General features: G+C 36.9%; 1 protein-coding gene across 1 annotated transcript in view; it reads right to left on the reverse strand.

Moving 5' to 3' along the window:
• Nucleotides 1–18,178, reverse strand: part of eys (eyes shut homolog) — a 213,990-nt gene that overhangs the window by 100,940 nt on the left and 94,872 nt on the right. Inside the window, exon 22 of the mRNA XM_016548212.1 lies at nt 2,260–2,356. Within this exon, the coding sequence (XP_016403698.1) occupies nt 2,260–2,356 (97 nt within the window). The remainder of the gene's footprint in view (nt 1–2,259; nt 2,357–18,178) is intronic.

Here is an 18,178-nt window from a genome sequence, read left to right on the forward strand (position 1 = left end):
TATACGAGTGGAGCGACTGAGCGGAGCGCACACGCATAGAGCGGGATAACACGCAGAGTGTCACACCACGTGAAAGTGAATCCTGAGCGGTGAACTCGTTTTCGGCAGCCGGAATTTCGGTGCATCTCTAATTATTGGTGACATTAGAAATGGATATTATATAATAGCTGCTCTCGACAGGCGCGGCACCCCGGTTGGGAAACACTGTTTTAAATAATGCCGCGAGTGGGGCTTGAGGATGTGACGTCGCCTGCGTCTGCGCAGTGTGACCTGATGGAGACACAGGAAACAGAAATACTGCAAAATAATAATAATAATAACGCGACTAAACGAGACGAAATAACGTTATAACATTTCGTTTCGTCTCGTTTTGGTCAACGAAAATTAAGAGACATTTTAGCATAGTTTTTATTTTGTAAACCACATTTAGTCTCGTTTTTATTCGTCAACAATATTGCATTATACATTTAATTATAGTCATCGTCACATGACCAGCATTTACGTTGTGTCTCGTCTCGTTTTCGTCACGTGATAAAGGTTCGTTGACGACGATATTTAGTCATAATTTTCGTTGACGAAAGCAACACTAATATTCAGTTTAGTTCAATAAAGGAAACCTTTTATTATTTCCAGTTTTGAAAAGTCTGTTATTTTAGCCAATATATTAAGACATAGATTACTGTTTAGGGTAAATAAGGGTAAGTTTGGGGTCTGTAATTTAAATATTTTTGAAAGAAGTGTTTATGCTTATCAAGGCTGAACTTACCATTCTAGAGTAAAAATGGCAATATTGTGAAAAATGATTGCAATTTTTTATTAAAATATTAAAATAACAGTTTTCTATTTTAATATAATTTCAAAATGTAATTTTTTCTTGTGATGGTAAAGCTGAATTTTAAGAAGCCATTACTCCAGTCTTAAGTGTCATATGACCATTCTGAAATCATTATATTATTTGGTGCTCAAGACACATTTGTTATTATCATTAGCACTAAATACAGTTAAAACAGTTAATATTTTTGTGGAAACTGATCATTCTTTTCAGGATTCTTTGATGAATAGAAAGTTAAAATGAACAGCATTTATTTGAAATGGAAATCTTCTGTAACATTATAAATGTTTTTACTGTCACATTTGATCAATATAAGGCACGCTTGCTGAATAAAAATAGTAATTTCTTATTATTAATCCATGACCCCAAACCTTTGATCAGAAGTGTATATGACAGGTGCATAAGAATGTACTGCATAGTAAGACTGACCCAACAAAATGTGAAGATATCACAGAGGAAACTACTGACTGTTCTTCCATAAATAAATGAATACATATAAAAAACATAAACAAATAAATAAATGGCTGTCATCTCTATTGTGTTACAACACCTGAGTTTCCAAAGAACTACAAGAGGAAAAAATAGACATGTGGCATACAAGCCAAAAATGGACCTTTCTGATAAATATACACAGTATTATATCTGGAAAATAGCAAACCTCAACTGTGGTGAAGTAAATGGGCTGCTCTAGGTAAAACAACAACTGAGCTGAAAAAAACAATCAAGTCAGAATTTGACCTCAATCCAAATAAACGTGGAGCCAGGACCTGAAATGGGAAATTGTTATTCCTTACATATTTTTTAAAGAATTTAAATTTAAATAACCTGGTTTTATTTGGTATTACTGTATGTATGTTTATGAATAAATTAACAAATATTGATACATATTTTGTAAAAAATAATAACATTATTATTGACAATAATAATGAATTATGATAATAATTAAAATGATAAAATATTTATTTATTAGCAAGATCATATTTTATGAGCAATTCTTGCAGAGATATATTTCAGGACAAATATTTCAACAATTGTTACTCACTGTATGTTGATATTGTCTTGTGAGGTCTTAAAAGGATAGTTCACCCAACAATCACCATTCTGTCACTATGCTGTTTAGACTGTTTACACATTCTGTTGGATTTTTATGGTGTTGTTTGTTCTTTTTAGAACTAGACAGATGTGATCATTGTGAACTATCATTTAATGGAGGAAAAAAAGCTACATAAGGGCTTCGTTTGTGTTCCAAGCAATAAATAACTCCATACAGGTTTAAAACTACATTGGAGGTGACTAATTAATGACAGGATTTTCATTTTTGGGTGAACTGTCCCTTTAACACAAAACAGTGCCAGAGGGCTATATATCTGCTGAAAGACAAACAAACATAACAGAGAACTAAAATTAGAAATAAAAGGCAAGAAGACCTGTAACTGTTGACCCCATCCGCACAATGGCCTTGGTTCTGACAAGGTCTTGAGACACAGTCATCACTATCAATTTCACAGCGAGTTCCCTCAAACCCTGCAAGACAGATGAGACGGTCATGGATCAGTAAGTCTCACTGCTCCCTGAAAGCTTTAGGATCAATGATAACAAAGGCCCTTGGTGAATGCCATCTTAATGGAACTGTGCACCTCCCTATAGTTCATCTCATCTGCCAGACCTCGCGCTCCTAGCGTCTCCTCCGAGGACTATAGCGGCTCTAATAATACCTCAGTGCCTCCACAGATTAGGCTGAGGGCTCATGGTGGAAGCGTGGAGAGGATCTCGTTAGGATGGGGGAGACGGAGGAGGTGAAGTTCAGGGGACTCTTTGCTCGTGTTCATTACGAGGATGAAGGGGAGGAGGGGGTGTAATCAGCTCAGGGCTCTTGTAGGGGAAAAGGTCCTGGGAGACGTGAATATTCAGCTTTTTGTAGGAGCGCTGCCGCAGTAAGCTCATCCTCTGCTCAGCAAGACGCTTTGTCCCTGAAAAAATGCTTCAGAGTCAACATAAAATCAAAACGTACCTTTTTACTTTAATATTCGCTCCTATTGTGAATGAAAAAAAGTATTTGTACTGTAACCTTAAATTTACATTTTATAACTTGTTTCTTCCTCTGATACAACTTTCCTTTTCAGGTTATGTCACTTACAGTAGACCACACAGGCTATTGAATGATGTAACTTTCATAAGGTTGGGGTCAGAAATATTTATTTATTTTAAATAACTGTTTTCTATTAAAAGATTAAGATTAAAGCAATCCTTTAGAAATCATTTTAATATGGTGATTTGGAGCTCAAGAAGCATTTCTTATTATCAATTTTGAAAACAGTTGAGCTGCTTAATATTTTCATGGAATGTGCAATAAATTTTTTTTCCAGGATTATTTTACTAGAATAGAATAGAAAATTCAAAAGAACAATTTATTTGAAATAGAAATCTTGCAACATTATAAACGTCTTTACTGTCACTTTTGATCAGTTTAAAGTATCTTTTCTAAATAAAACTATTAATTTCTTGTAAAAAATCTACTAACTTTTAAACTTTTAACACACACACATTATATATAATAAAATACTATCGCTATTGTTTTGGTAATTCTGGCACAGGATTTTTTTTTCATGCAAAATTTTCTATTTCACTTGGATTTAAATTTAATTACTATACTGAGCGAGTTGCAAATTCTTCTTTAAACTTATGATAAAATTACTCTTTTAAAAATATTTTTTATGCATATATAATTACTGCATTTAATTTCATCTTTCACAGACCTTTCAGCATTCTTGTGAGCTTATTGTCTAATTGGTTTAGTGTTGAGAGCAGATGTTGCACAACAGTGGAAAGACAAAAATGAAACTTCTAGCATTGCTCATGTCTTTAGAAACGTAATAAACTTGATTTCATTCTGAGCCACCACTGAATATATTTACAGTAAGCACACTTTATATTCTAACACATGCAGCAGAACATCTACTGTACCTTATCTTCTCCGAAGCATTTCAAAGCACAGACTGCTTTCACACATTAGAGATGACTCACAGCAACAATAGAAAGCCAAATGAGTATATGCTATATATGCATGCCATGAATTATTGCCTAAAGTGTTAAAGCGTCTAGAGAAGAATTTGTTAAGGTCAGATTATCATTACTGTGACGCAACTGCTGCTGTGTAGGAGCACGGAGCAAAGAGACGTAGGAGAATTTTAATAATCAAAAGGAAACAAATTAACACACGTAGCAAGGTTGACATGAAAAATTCCAGACGAGGGAGAACAGAACGGGCTTGAACGCAAATAGGTCAGATAACGAGGGGCAGACAGGTGATGAGGATAACTATTAACAAAGAACAGGTGATTACCAATAATGGGAAAAGGAACTGGAAAGACCAAATAAGGATAAACAGGAACAGACACACACACACACACACACACACACACGTGACAGATATCTCTGGGCGGGCACCCTGGAGGCTGGTGCAGGGCAGGAATAGGGCGGAGACCAGGAGAGCCTCCAGCGCGGATCTGGGAGTTCAGGGGGCCATGGCGGAGCAGACAGTTCGGGAAGTCATGGCGGAGCAGGCAGCTCAGGAGGCCATGGCGGAGCAGGCAGATGGCGGATCCTCCGTGGCCTTAGCTGGCTCGGCCACGGGTATGTGCCCCCCCAAAAAAAAATGTTCCTGGGGAAAACCAGGAATCCTGGGGGGCGCTCTGGAGGAGCGGGCACTTTGGGGCGCTCTGGAAGGTGCTTTCGAGGAGCCGGCTCTGGAGGGCGCTTTCAAGGAGCGGGCACTGGAGGGCGCTCTGGAGGACGCTTTCGAGGAGCTGGCTCTGGAGGGTGCTTACTAGGAGCAGACCCTGGAGGGCGCTCTGGAAGTGCAAGGCTGGTTAATTCGGGGGAATCAGGAGACGAAAAAGGGCTGGACGCGACCAGTGGAGACGAAGGAGAACTTTCCGGGGGTGATTCCGGGACGAGGACAGGAGCCGAGAACTCCGGAGGCAGCGCCATGTCCAGAAGAGCAAAGTCAGCGGCGGCCGGCGGGCTTGACGGAGAGCTGGTTCTGGATCGGGGCCGGACGCTCTCCAGACACCGGAGGATCCCTTCCCTCCAGCTTAGTCCAGTGGTGTCTGAGAGGTCCAGCGGTTTCCATTGCCACCAGGGAAAACAGAGAAACAAAAAACTTTTCAAAAACGGAAAAGAAACACGGGGAGGAAAGGCGCCGCTCACTTTATGTCGGTCTGGAATTCTGTCACAGAACTGCTGCTGTGTAGGAGCACGGAGCAAAGGAGCGAGGAGACGTAGGAGAATTTTACTAATTTTAATAATCAAAAGGAAACAGAAAAACACACGTAGCAAGGTTGACATGAACAATTCCAGACGAGGGAGAACAGAATGGGCTCGAACTCAAATAGGGCAGATAATGAGGGGCAGACAGGTGATGAGGATAGCTAATAACAAGGAACAGGTGATTACTAATAATGGGAAAAGGAACTGGAAGGACCAAATAAGGACAAACAGGAACTAAACAGGAACACACAAACGTGACAATTACCCAGTGATATTTTTTTTTTATAGTAAATATTTGTTAAAAATGTGAAGAAAGAAGAGTTTCAGGGCACAAAACCTTCTGTAAACTCATCAATACAGGATTTCTGACTGGAAGTGTACTAGTTTTTTCAATTTCATTTCAGATATCATCCTTCCATTAGATTCTATCAAACACAATTGAGAATTGGGTCTCTGCCACTATGGATGCACAGTACAATATCTGCTGGATTATATACAGCTGGCACCGGTCCATGATGAACTGTCAATCATAATGTCTCTGGGGACAATTTGGAGTGTCAACATTAATGCATCTGCAGCAAGAACACACAGTGAGACTGGAGTTTCTTCACTGTCAAAACATAGAGCAAGATACCTGTGGCTTGCACAAATGTTCCATCATTCTTTCCCAGCATCCTCTGTGCACCCCACAAAGCCGTGCAGGTAATCCCTGGGACAACTCATCCTTCCAAAGTAAATATGAGACTAGTTTGAAATTTAGCCATGTCAACACAGCCATGTGTCTTGGTGTTTGAAGTTGACTGTTAGTCTTGAGACAGTGAGAAACAAGTAAGTCTGAAAACAAATAAAATCTGCATTACACGAACATACAATAAAAATCGAATCAAATATATGTCCAGTTGGTCCCACATTGTCATATCTATATTTGCATTTAACTAACATTTGTTTTTTTAAATATATGAAATTTATTTCAGTCATGACAACTCTCAGAGGGATTGGCATGCTAATGTACATGACAATGTTAATGTATTTGGTCTTGGCAGAATAGATCTGCTACGCTGCTGCTGCTGCGGCAGAGCAAGTACCGAGACTTGCTACTGCCAATACATCCACAACATGCTGCTGTGAGCATGTAAGAAATATTGCTGCTGCAAATATAACATACATGAAATAACCCTATGTAGTATACATGAATCACCTCGTAGCAGATCTATACAGGTGGAGCTGGGGAAGGTGGAGGGTTTCTTAAGCAAGCTGCAACTGCTACAGCAAGCACTAGTCATATATTCGAATGTTGAGGAGCGAGCTCATTGGCTACCGATACAGGAGAGTACCTATCAGCTGTGCCATGTGATAATGATGTCATTAGGTCAGATGGAGTTAGACCTATCGGACCGCACCATTTAGAGTTTCATGCCAGAACTCTGTATTTAGTAATAAATAAATAAAATTTAACATGGCCAAGAATTGTTGGTCGATGTGAGATGTACTATGCACAAACAAGCATATTCTTTACATTTTAAACCAGAGTCATTAACTAGCTTGATGAATTTATCAAGGTGAACAACAGTCATTCCTATTATTAACAATCTTTATAAATAACTAAGATTTATGAAAGCTGTCTTAAAGTAACAGCATACAGGTAATTAGCCTTGGCCCATGATCATCAATCTGAAAGACATGAGCAAAACAGGGCCAAAGCTAAATATTTATAATAACCGGTGAACGTACACGAAGCAGAATGCACAAAGTGAGAGATTCCAGCTCAAAGGCTAATTGTGATGAAACACACACACAATTTATTTATCTAAATCTAATTAAAGGATAAATGTGTTTGACTTAAATAAACTCTACTTAACCGTCTGTATTGTTCACAGGTCTGAAGTACGTAGGCTCTTCCTGGCCTGGGAAAGCGTTGACAAGTTAGACAGTTCTTAGGTGCCATTATATTTTTTCCTTAGCCTATTATTTCAAACTATTATTAATTGCGCATTCAAGACTGGACTAATTCAGTAGCTCTGTTCTAAAACCTAGCAAGCTTCCTCACTTCTACAGCAGCATACTAACTGAAATAGAACCTCATAAGTGACAGATTTGGAACATTTTTCAACTCAAAACACTCTAAAGACTCAACTCACAATTGATTTTAATATACTGTAGGGATGCACAATATTATCTGAACATTATCAGAATCAGCTGATAAAGGCTTAAAATGTAAAAATCTGCCCGATATGAAATACTGCCGATATGCCTTGCCGATAAGACAAATAACTCACATGGGGTCAAAGAGTGGTTTTTGCTCAAAACTAACCAAAATTAGAAATAATTTATAATCTCTGCAGAGTAGAGACTTGGTGATTGGCGAGACTTCGGCATTTCGAATATCGGCAAAAAAATCCAACATCATACATCCCTAATACACTGTTAGACAAAAAAGAGCAAAAACAGCTTATCTCTGGGGCAGCACCCTTAAAGGGACAACTTTGTACTTTATCTATCCCTAAAAGGTGTATATTAGTACCTTAGGGGCCATTCACACAGAACACATTTTTGCTTTGAGAAACGCGAGACACAGGCAGTGGAAAAAAAACCGCAAGGCCTCGAGAAGCATTTTTACTTAACTTAAAAAATCTGTGTTTTTAGAACACTGTCATGGGCGAGACACTGAAAAAACAGGACATGAGCGCAATGGTCAAATACATCCTAGCTCATTTACAAAAAAAAAAGTAGCACAGTAGAGTGTGTGAACATGCCTTTATGAACCTTTAAGGGGTAAATAAGCTACAAACTACCCCAGTGACAAGCTGCTGTACTTCTTATAAAGGTACAATTATTTTTTCCTCTGAGAATGTAGTTTCACATTAGCATATTGCTAAGCAAATACTATGATGCTCTAACAAGCATAAACATATACAGTACAAACACATATTAATGTAAAAAAATATTTTATGTAAAAAAAGTAAATTTTTCACAATTGCTCATCCTATTTTTTTTTCTGAGACAATTTATCATGCGATTGTCTGTCCTATGAAACATACATACAATGGCTATAAGAAGATGTCTTAGGAGACAACATAATTAAGGTGCCAAACTTTCTGACCAGTATTCACATTGACATGATGCCATTAATTGTTGCCTAAGTAGGTGCCGGCTCACAGAATAAGGTGAATCATTCAGTGCCATTTCTTAGATCTAGCTTTCTCAATAATAGATGCCAAATTCCCAGACCTTTTGCACTGGTGTCCTACATGTAGCATATGCTCACTTAACATACATGATTCATAGCAGCCATATATACAGCAGGATAATGCTCTCCAGGAAGGAATCTATTACATAAATTCACTCTTACAAATAACCAATTCTTGCAGATATCCACCTTCCCGGGCTGCAGATTCTTTAGAAACACCAGCTTTCTGCTATTCTAATGTTTATTAAGCATAAAGCTATTGTTTCACACAGCTTTAATGTAATGCACCCGTGAAAGGCAGACATTGCCATTGTTGCACCATACAGCAGGATAAAGCTCTGCAGGAAGAAATCTATTAGGTAAATTCACTTCCAATTCTTACAGATATCCACCTTCCCGGGCTGCAGATTCTTTAGAAACCCCAGCTTTCAGCGATTCTAATGTTTATTAAGCGTAAAGCTATCGTTTCACACAGTTTTAATGTAATGCACCAGTGAAAGGCAGACAGTTCCATGGCTGCATCAAGGTCAATAAGATGAGACCATCCTGAATGACTTCAGTGCTTGTACTGATAGAGTCATTTCTGTACTGAATGTCATTGTTTGGTATACAGACTGTCTGTTACTCACAATTCCCATGTGATGAACAATCCACAGTCTCTTTGTGTGTCTGAGGTTGTTCAGGACAACTGATCAATTCATTGCTGCCATCTAATTATGAAGAATGAAGTCATAACTTCTATTTCATTCTTCACAGAATTTCACTTCGCCACATTCACGTTGATAACAGGGACCACTTCCTATTGAAATTACCTGGTCACACAAAGAGAAAAATAACAAAAGGATGTACTTGCAACCACACATGTACAGCCGCACATACTTTTTGCAATGCATTGCAATGTAGGCGCAGAGATACAATCATGCAGCAGAAAAGATAAGGCCAACTGCAGAGGGAAGCCGTTTACTGACTGGTTAGAATGGGATACAATCTCAATCGAATGCAGACAGGAGTGCAAAACTCTGTGTAGGGAGGGATGTAATTAAAAGAGGGAACGAAAAAGGGAAGCAAAAAACACACCAGAAAATGAAAAGCTTTTGTTCTGAACGTGGGGGTTGCCCAAAAGCTGAACCACCAACTGCAAATTAAATTGATGCACAGAGAAGGAACGATTACCATGCTGTATATAGTGTACAGGGTATGCAGGGCTTGATCATGGTCTTTGGAGGCCCACTTAATCAAGAAACAAAATGCGAAAGAAAGGCAACTTTATAGTTTTAATTGCCGTGGGTGAACAGGAACAGTAGCAGCCAAAAGCCTTGAAAAAATAAAATCAAATAATCTTACATTTCTAAAGGAAATTAAAAAAAAATACAAATAAAACAAACATAGCAAGATCCAAGAAAGTAAACATTGATCACAAAAAAAGAAGACTAATCTTCAGTAAGCAAATTGTACATTTTATCAAATATAATTATGAGGCCTTAAATCTTACATTTCCCTAAATTGTAATCTTAAATTTCCAAATAAAATAAAAAATAAAATAGAATTCAGGAAAGAAAATACCAATTCACAAAAAGATGACTAATCAGAATTCAGTATACAAATGTTAAGCTTTATCAATGTAAGCAAATAGGATTTTTTGAGTCTGTAATCTTAAAAATTAAAATAAAATAAAGACAATAAGAAAGAAAACACCAAATCACAAAAAGAAAATTAATCGGATTAATTCAGTATACACAAATGATACATTTTATTAATGTAACTAAATAATGTAAGTTAAATCTGTAATCTTAAATAAAATTAAAAAAAATATATATATATATATAACTCAGGCAGAATAAACTGCAAACTAGACCAGATTTGGTTTTAGTTGAGAAATATTAAGTAGTGACCTTTCTTTGGTTCCAAATGGACCCGAAATGTAAAACAGTGTACAGATTTTAAATGCATTATGAGGGTTAATGTTGATAAATGAACAAGGGCGTAAATTTCATCTAACAGTAGGGGGGACAATAAACATAAAATTTCTCAAGAGCAATTTTTTAAGGGGAACACAAATAATACAGGCAAAATTGTAAATGTAAGGATAGATACAGTGCCAACCACAAATATTGGCACCCTTGGTAAATATGAGCAAAGGTGGCTGTGAAAATAAATCTGCATCGTTTATCCTTTTGAGCTTTCATTCAAAAAATTCACAAAATTCTAACCTATCATTGATGTAAAACAATGGAAAGTGGGGGGAAACCTTATTATTAAATAAATGTTTTTCTCTAGTTCACATTAGCCACAATTATTGCAACATCCTTTTCCCAAGATAACATCTCTGAGTTTTCTCCTATAATGCCTGATGAGTTTGGAGAACACCTGAAAAGAGATCAGAGAACATTCCTTCATACAGAATCACTCCAGATCCTTCAGATTCGCAGATCCATGTTGGTGCTGCTTCTCTTCAGTTTACCCCACTCATTTTCTATAGGGTTCAGGTCAGGGAACGGAGACGACCATGGCAGAAGTTTCATTTTGTGCTCAGTGACACATTTTTGTGTTGATTTTGATGTTTGTTTTGGATCATTGTCCTGATGGAAGATCCAACCACGGCCTATTATAAGATTTCTAACAGAGGCAGTCAGGTTTAGATTTTTTTATCTGTTGGTATTTGAAAGGATCCATGATGCCAATATCTGAACAAGATTTCCAGGACCTCCGGCAGAAAAATAGGCCCACAACATTAAAGATCCAGCAGTATATTGAACTGTGGGCATGGGGTACTTTTTATCCCTGTTTGCCCCAAACCCATCTTGTGGGTTTGCTGCCAAAAAGCTATTTTTTTAGTTTCATCTGACCATAGAAGCCAGTCCCAATCGAAATTCCAATCATGTCTGACAACTGAATATGCTGGAGTTTGCTTTTGGATGAGTGAAGAGGATTTTTCTTGAAACCCTCCTGAACAACATGTGGTGATGTAGGGGCTGCTTGATTTTTTTTTTAGGCTTTCTGGCCCCAAGACTCAACTAATCTCTGCGATTCTCCAGCTGTGATACTTGGAGAGTCTTTGGCCACTCAAACTCTCCTCCTCACCGTGCATTAGGACGATATAGACACACATCTTCTACCAGGCAGATTTGTAATATCTTTAGTTAATTGGAACTTCTTAATTATTGCCCTGATGGTGAAAATTAGGATTTTAAATGCTTTAGCTATTTTCTTACAGCCACTTTCTATTTTGTGAAGCTCAACAATCTTGTTCAGCACATCAGAACTATATTCTATATTCTATTTTACTCTTTGTGATGGATGATTAAGGGAATTTGGCTTTTGTGTCCTTCTATTTATAATCCTGTAGAACAGGAAGTCATGGTTGGAGAATTTCATGCTCCTAGTCACCCTAGTGTGCTAAAAAAAATGGTAAATATGAATGGGAATATACTTTAGAGATATTTTACTCATAAGAATTTCTAGGGGTGCCAATAATTGTGGCCAACATGCATTGGAGAAAAACATTGATTTCATAATGTGAGTTTCCCCAAAATTTCAATTGTTTTACTTTATGATAGGTTATAATTTTGTGAATTTTTTGAATGAAAGATCAAAAGGATAAACGATGCAGATTTATTTTCACAGCCACCTTTGCTCATATTTACCAAGGGTGCCAATATTAGTGGTTGGCACTGTATCTATCCTTACAATTAAAATTTTGCCTGTATTATTTGTGTCCCCTTCAAAAATTGCTCTATCATCATTTTAATACATACAAATTTAAGTTATTACAATTTATTATTATTATTATTATGAAAAATGTTCCATATAATATAATATAATATAATATAATATAAACTATGACAATTTTTTGATTAACAAGTCTGCAAAAGATAGATGACTACAAAAAAGGGCAAAGTACAACAGCTTTGGGGTATAAGTAATTTTTGTGGGAATGCTGGCTGGGTTTCAATCCATGGGTTGTGCAATAATACAGTGTATCTGCCAGGCGACCCATGTACTAAGATATGAAGTGTGGGCTGAGAACGGCTGTGAGTCAGAGAGTGTGTAGAATGAGAGAGAGAGAAAGAGATCGTGAGAGAGAGAAAGAGATAGTGAGAGAGAGAAAGAAATAAAGAGAAAAGGAGGTGGCATGTGAGCCTACGCACATCTCTAGCTCAGTAATGTATGCAGCAGTGGATGCTAATTTCCTATTTCTCTCCCTTCACAGCCACCTTTGCTCATATTTACCAAGGGTGCCAATATTAGTGGTTGGCACTGTATCTATCCTTACAATTAAAATTTTGCCTGTATTATTTGTGTCCCCTTCAAAAATTGCTCTATCATCATTTTCACTTCAGGAATCACTTCATCCGATGTTTAAAGTGAATAAAACAGCCTCGGCAGCCTGCTTACACCCCCCCTTCACGTCCCCCCAACAATTTATGCCCCAGTAAATGCATGTCTGGTGAGTCTAGGTGTCTCCAAACTTTTGATTGGTACTGTGTATGTCAGCAGGGGTTATGGGAGCCTTAGAAATGACAAGGAATGGGAATCAAAACACACTGAAGCAAAACTTATGTGTCTCTTCTCATGTCCCTCATCATCACAACATCACTCATGCAGCTGCTCTGACTGCTTAGTAACTTGCTGCAATCTCTTTCTCATCATTCATGGCCGCCTGCCCTCAGGTGAGGGGTGTTACTGCCGGCCGATCCAATTCTTGCTGTACAACTATTTAAAAGCAAGCTGCTGTGTAAACACAAAAGGTTTGTGCCTGCTCAGCTGAACAAGAGGCAGGGTGAGATCTCGTGGCTCAGCTCCTGTATCTCAATAAATGTTGCATGAAAGCATCATTTGCATGGAGAGATATGTGCTGTTTCCTGTCGTCTCCTATCTCCCTGCCTCAGCTGGGGCCTTGGTTCATTACTGTGTCACATACTCATGTCAACCAGCAAGACTAGTTCAAGAGTAATGATATTAAGCTGTAAATACGAATAGATCAAAGCAAGGACACAGTGTTGAATTTACCAACAGGTCATAAGAATAACACTGCTCTATGAATGCTGGGGGAGATTCACTGAGGCGCAAGATTAACGTTGTGCTATAAACCTTCAGACTCTTTCATGTTAAATTACACAAATGTCTAATTTAAAGGAAGGTTTACGTGAAAATGAAATGAAAATTTACTCAAAATTTACTCTTGACGTTCCAAACCTGTATTCTTTTTTTGTTTTGTTTTTGACGTCACAAAAAAAGAGAAATTTTGAACAATACACTTTTAACAGAAATAATTGTTTTATAACCTGTGCACGCTGTATTCCAAATCCATTGAATTCATACAGTACCATTGAGTGATGAAGGGACTTAAATGTCAGGTTATTCACTACAAACGTTCTCCTCCGCTGCAGCTCCCCAAATGTCATTCTCTGTTAAACTAGCAGTAAAATATATTTTAAAAAACATAAAGGTATTATATGGCTTAAGAAAATGTGGAAAATAATATATTGTTAAAAAGTAATGGCTTGGTTATTTTTTTTTAATGTTTTTGAAAGAAGTCTCTTATGGTCTCAAAGACTGCATTTATTTGATCAAAAATACAATAAAAACAGTAGTATTGTGAAATATTACATTTTAAAATATTTTTGTATGTTATATACAGTTTATATATATACTGTATATATACAGTATATATATAAACTGTATATAACATACAAAAATATTTTAAAATGTAATATTTCACAATACTACTGTTTTTATTGTATTTTTGATCAAATAAATGCCACCTTGGTGAGCATAAGAGACTTCTTTAAAAATCTTACACCAAGATCGAATGTATGCAGCAGTGGATGCTAATTTCCTATTTCTCTCCCTAGAACAGAAATCCACGGATTGCCAAAGCACTCTATTTTTATCCCTCCCCAACATTCTTTTCATTTCCTGCCTGATACCGTTACAACACCGTCACACAAAAAAACTCATATTCACTGACTGGCCTCTGGCCTCTCTTATCCCACAAACTTCATTTGTTCACGATGCCCTCAGCGAAAGAATGGATGCCAGGCAGGTTTGATCACGCAGGTGCCATCGAAGTGGGTCAGATGTATAACAAGGAAAAAAGCATTTGGCCACATCATAGTTCAAAATAACCAGATGCATTCTAGACAGGGGTGTGCGCACGTTCATCTCATTTAAGAGTCATGCTGTAACATGGGCTTTTCTTTCAACGGACTGTTAAAAGTGATGAGTCAGACTTTTTCAGCTTATAATTTCATACAGCAGAAGGGTAAAGGACTTTAGGGTAGCCGCTAGGGATGCACATTTTGTTAAGTCTGACAGATAAATTTAGCAGAACACTCAGGGTGGCATGATGGGAATAGGCGGAGTATCACTTTTGTGCTGTATACAGCCAGCATTTAGCTGATTCATACGGTTTCAACAAATACTAATAAATGATAGCAGTTCAAACATTCAAGTTAAAAAAATAAATCTTTTAAAAATCACAATGTATCAAAAACTATACCAATTCTGTTCAATTCCATTAGCATAGGTATTACTGAATACACAAACATGTCCGGTGTATTGAACACAAACTACAGTCCATGTAGAGCTGCTGTCCCAACTCTAACCAATATAACTGCAAGACACTGTCCAATAAGCCATCATAGTGAATTAAAACTGAAATGTTAGCCGCTGAAAAAAAAAAAAAAGGCTTAGCAAACAGGTTAAATAAAAAGTCAGTGTGAACCCATAATAAAAAAAGGTTGCAAAAAATGTTTCATAGAAAGGAAAAAAAACACACACAAAAAACATTATATATTGAGCTGGGCAAAAAAAATAAATAAAAAAAGACAAAAGATTGGAATAATTATGGATTAATTAAAGCATCACATGATCCTTCAGAAATCTTTCTAACGTTATTTTAAATTGAAATAATATTTCATAATATTACTGCTTTTACTTAATTTTTTATCAAATAAAGGCAGCCTTGGTGAGCATAAGAGTCCCTTTAGAAACATTTAAAATATTAATTATATATAGAATTATCACATTAATATGGGGCCTTAATATGAACCCATAAAACCACCATAAGGCAGAACAGTACTGTAATTTTATTTTTTTTACTTTTACAATATCTGCTTAATTGTGGTTGTTATTATTAGGGCCCATGCATCATCATTAAAAAAAATCTACCAGTTGTATCTAGGTTGTGATGTGAAATACTGATTACATACTGCATCTGTTGGTTTGCCCAGGACTTTAATTATCTTCAAGTAGTGAAGCTCTTTTAATAGTTACTGTACAGGTACAACCAGATACAATGAAAGCCGATTTGAAGTACTGCCATTGTAACTAATTATAGTGCCAAAAACGTTGCTGCCATTGTTGTCACTTCCAAATACTCATCCCTAGTAACCACACAGTGAGACAGACCTCTGCATTATACAGTTGCACAGCGCTGTGGTATTCACTACTGTTGAATGAGTAATAGCTTCTGAATCGCTATGGAGACGCATCAGATTCCCTGTGAAACTGTGGCATGATCAACGGAATACAAAGGTGCAAAATTTCAAGTTAGAGCAATCTGTGCCTGAAACGCAGCAGACATGTATTATGAGTAAGTGATCTGGTCTCAACGAGCATAATAATATCAGGAGGGTTTCAAATGACAGATGAGCATGTATGTGTGAGCGCAATAGAGTACGCTTCACTGTGATTAAAGAGATTGTGCAGAAACCTCTTTTGCACCCCCTGTTCTGTGCATTCATCAGACAGGGCTCTTCTTCCTTTGACGGAAACCTGCAGCCAAAATTTTATGAAACACTTGGAACTTGTTCTTTGGCAGAAGTGATAGGGTCTGTTCTGTCTCTGCAGACAAAGTCAAAAATAGGAAAGCAAAGAAAATGGGTAAATCATTGGAAGGGTAAGACATCGTTTAACAAGGAAGAAAGTACGATTCAAGCGGTTACAATGGCTTCAAATCACTGTGTGATCCTTAATAATTCTCTCCCATGCTGAAGACATCAATGGACAAATACTGCAGGGGAGAGCTGGCAGAACAAAACTAGAAAGTCATGCATATCCAGAGAGCCACAGTTTCCTCCCATAAGCCACTCATTCCTTCTGTGAGTACAGAAATGTGGAGTATTTCAGCAGATTTGAAGGTTAGTTGACTATAACGCTTGGCAATTCAAGGGAGATATTAGATATGCATTTCAGATTATTGTAAATGAGCAAGAATATAAACATGACTGTCTATTAACTCTAATTTATCTGCATTCAAATGTTTTACTTAAAACACATTAAACAGGGTCATAATGAAAACAACACATTTTCCTTGAAGATGATAAACTATGAACATACTATATTCAGATCTCACAAGTTTGCTCGACAATTCAAAAAGACCATCTATTGAAATCAAGCTGCAAAAGTGGCTCAAGGCTAATTAAAAAAATCTCTATGGTTGCGATCTCACATGCAGCCATGCACATTTACATATTCGTCACACCTACGGGCTGCTCAGTAAGGGTTAAACAACAAGCTGTTCCTGTACAGAAACTATCGCTTTACAGTATTCTTTTAAAGGATCTCAACATCACAAGCAAGTGGCTGAAATTTAGATTTACAAATTTAGATTTACTAATCACTTTAGTATGACTTTACCAATTTCTGTGGCACATTTCAGCATGAATTTGCAGTCTACAATTGTAGCAGGGAGGTTCTGATCGATATAAATACTGCATTTATTTGTTTGACATGTTTTTTTAAGAAATACTTTTATTAGGATACATTAATAATTAACATTAACAGTATAATAGTATTACAAGATTTCTTATTCAAATAAATGCTGTTCTTACAGCTACCACAAAAATATTAAGCAGCACAACTGTTTTCAACATTCATAACAATAAGAAATGTTTCTTGAGCACCAAATCAGCATATTAGAATGATTTCTGAAGGATCATGTGATGCTGAAAACTGGCGTAATAATGCAGAAAATTCAGCTTTGCCATCACAGCAATAAATTACATTGTAAAATATATTAAAATAGAAAACAGTTATATTAATTTGCAGTAATATTTCACAATATTACAGTTTTTACTGTATCTTTGATCAAATAAATGCAGGCTTGGTCAGCATAAGATACTTCTTTCAAAACCATAAAAAAAAAACTTATCAACCTCAAATTTTTGAAGGGTGTGTAAATATTCCAGTCAAGTTCTTTATAGTCACTGTACAGGTACAAGAAGATTAACCCAAAAGCAGACCCAAAATCAATGCGCTGACCAAGAAATCAAATCCACGTCAACTGCCAGGAAGGCAACTATATTCATTAATATACCGCCAAAGCAGTGATGTGATTTTTATTGCAGGGGTTTTCTTTGACCTTCAACAAATTTCCTTACTTACTCATGGAAAATAAATAAGAGCTTGTAAAAATAATTTTATATAAATTGCTTTGTGAATTTTCAAATCTATGTACTTAGTGTACAAAATGTTTCCAATGAGGCCAAGGAGTCAAGGTTTTGTTGGGGCATGACCTCATTAGATTCTGCAGGAGATGCTGTAAGTACACCATCTGGCAGCAAAAGGCATCTTTCTGCTTTGATGGCCATTCAGAAGGATCTGTTAAATGGATGTGTTGCAAACTAATGTCTTTCTCCATGTGTTCTATAGACCTCCTTGAAATAAGTGCCACAAAAGAGAGACTGATGTTGTCATTTCACTCTACCAAAAAGCAATACCTTAAAGGGATATTCAACAATTAACAATTCGTCTCCTCTGTGTCTCTCCGCATCACTGTAGCGCCATTTTGGAGAATAACCACTGAACGCAAGCAGCGTATGCTATTCTGTGTCAGCCATGACACAAGGATACATTTTCTACGTGTATTTACGCTTTGATTTGAA

The sequence above is a fragment of the Sinocyclocheilus rhinocerous genome, unplaced genomic scaffold (assembly GCF_001515625.1).
Source record: "Sinocyclocheilus rhinocerous isolate Xijiao unplaced genomic scaffold, SAMN03320098_v1.1 scaffold1214, whole genome shotgun sequence".
NCBI lineage: Eukaryota > Metazoa > Chordata > Actinopteri > Cypriniformes > Cyprinidae > Sinocyclocheilus > Sinocyclocheilus rhinocerous.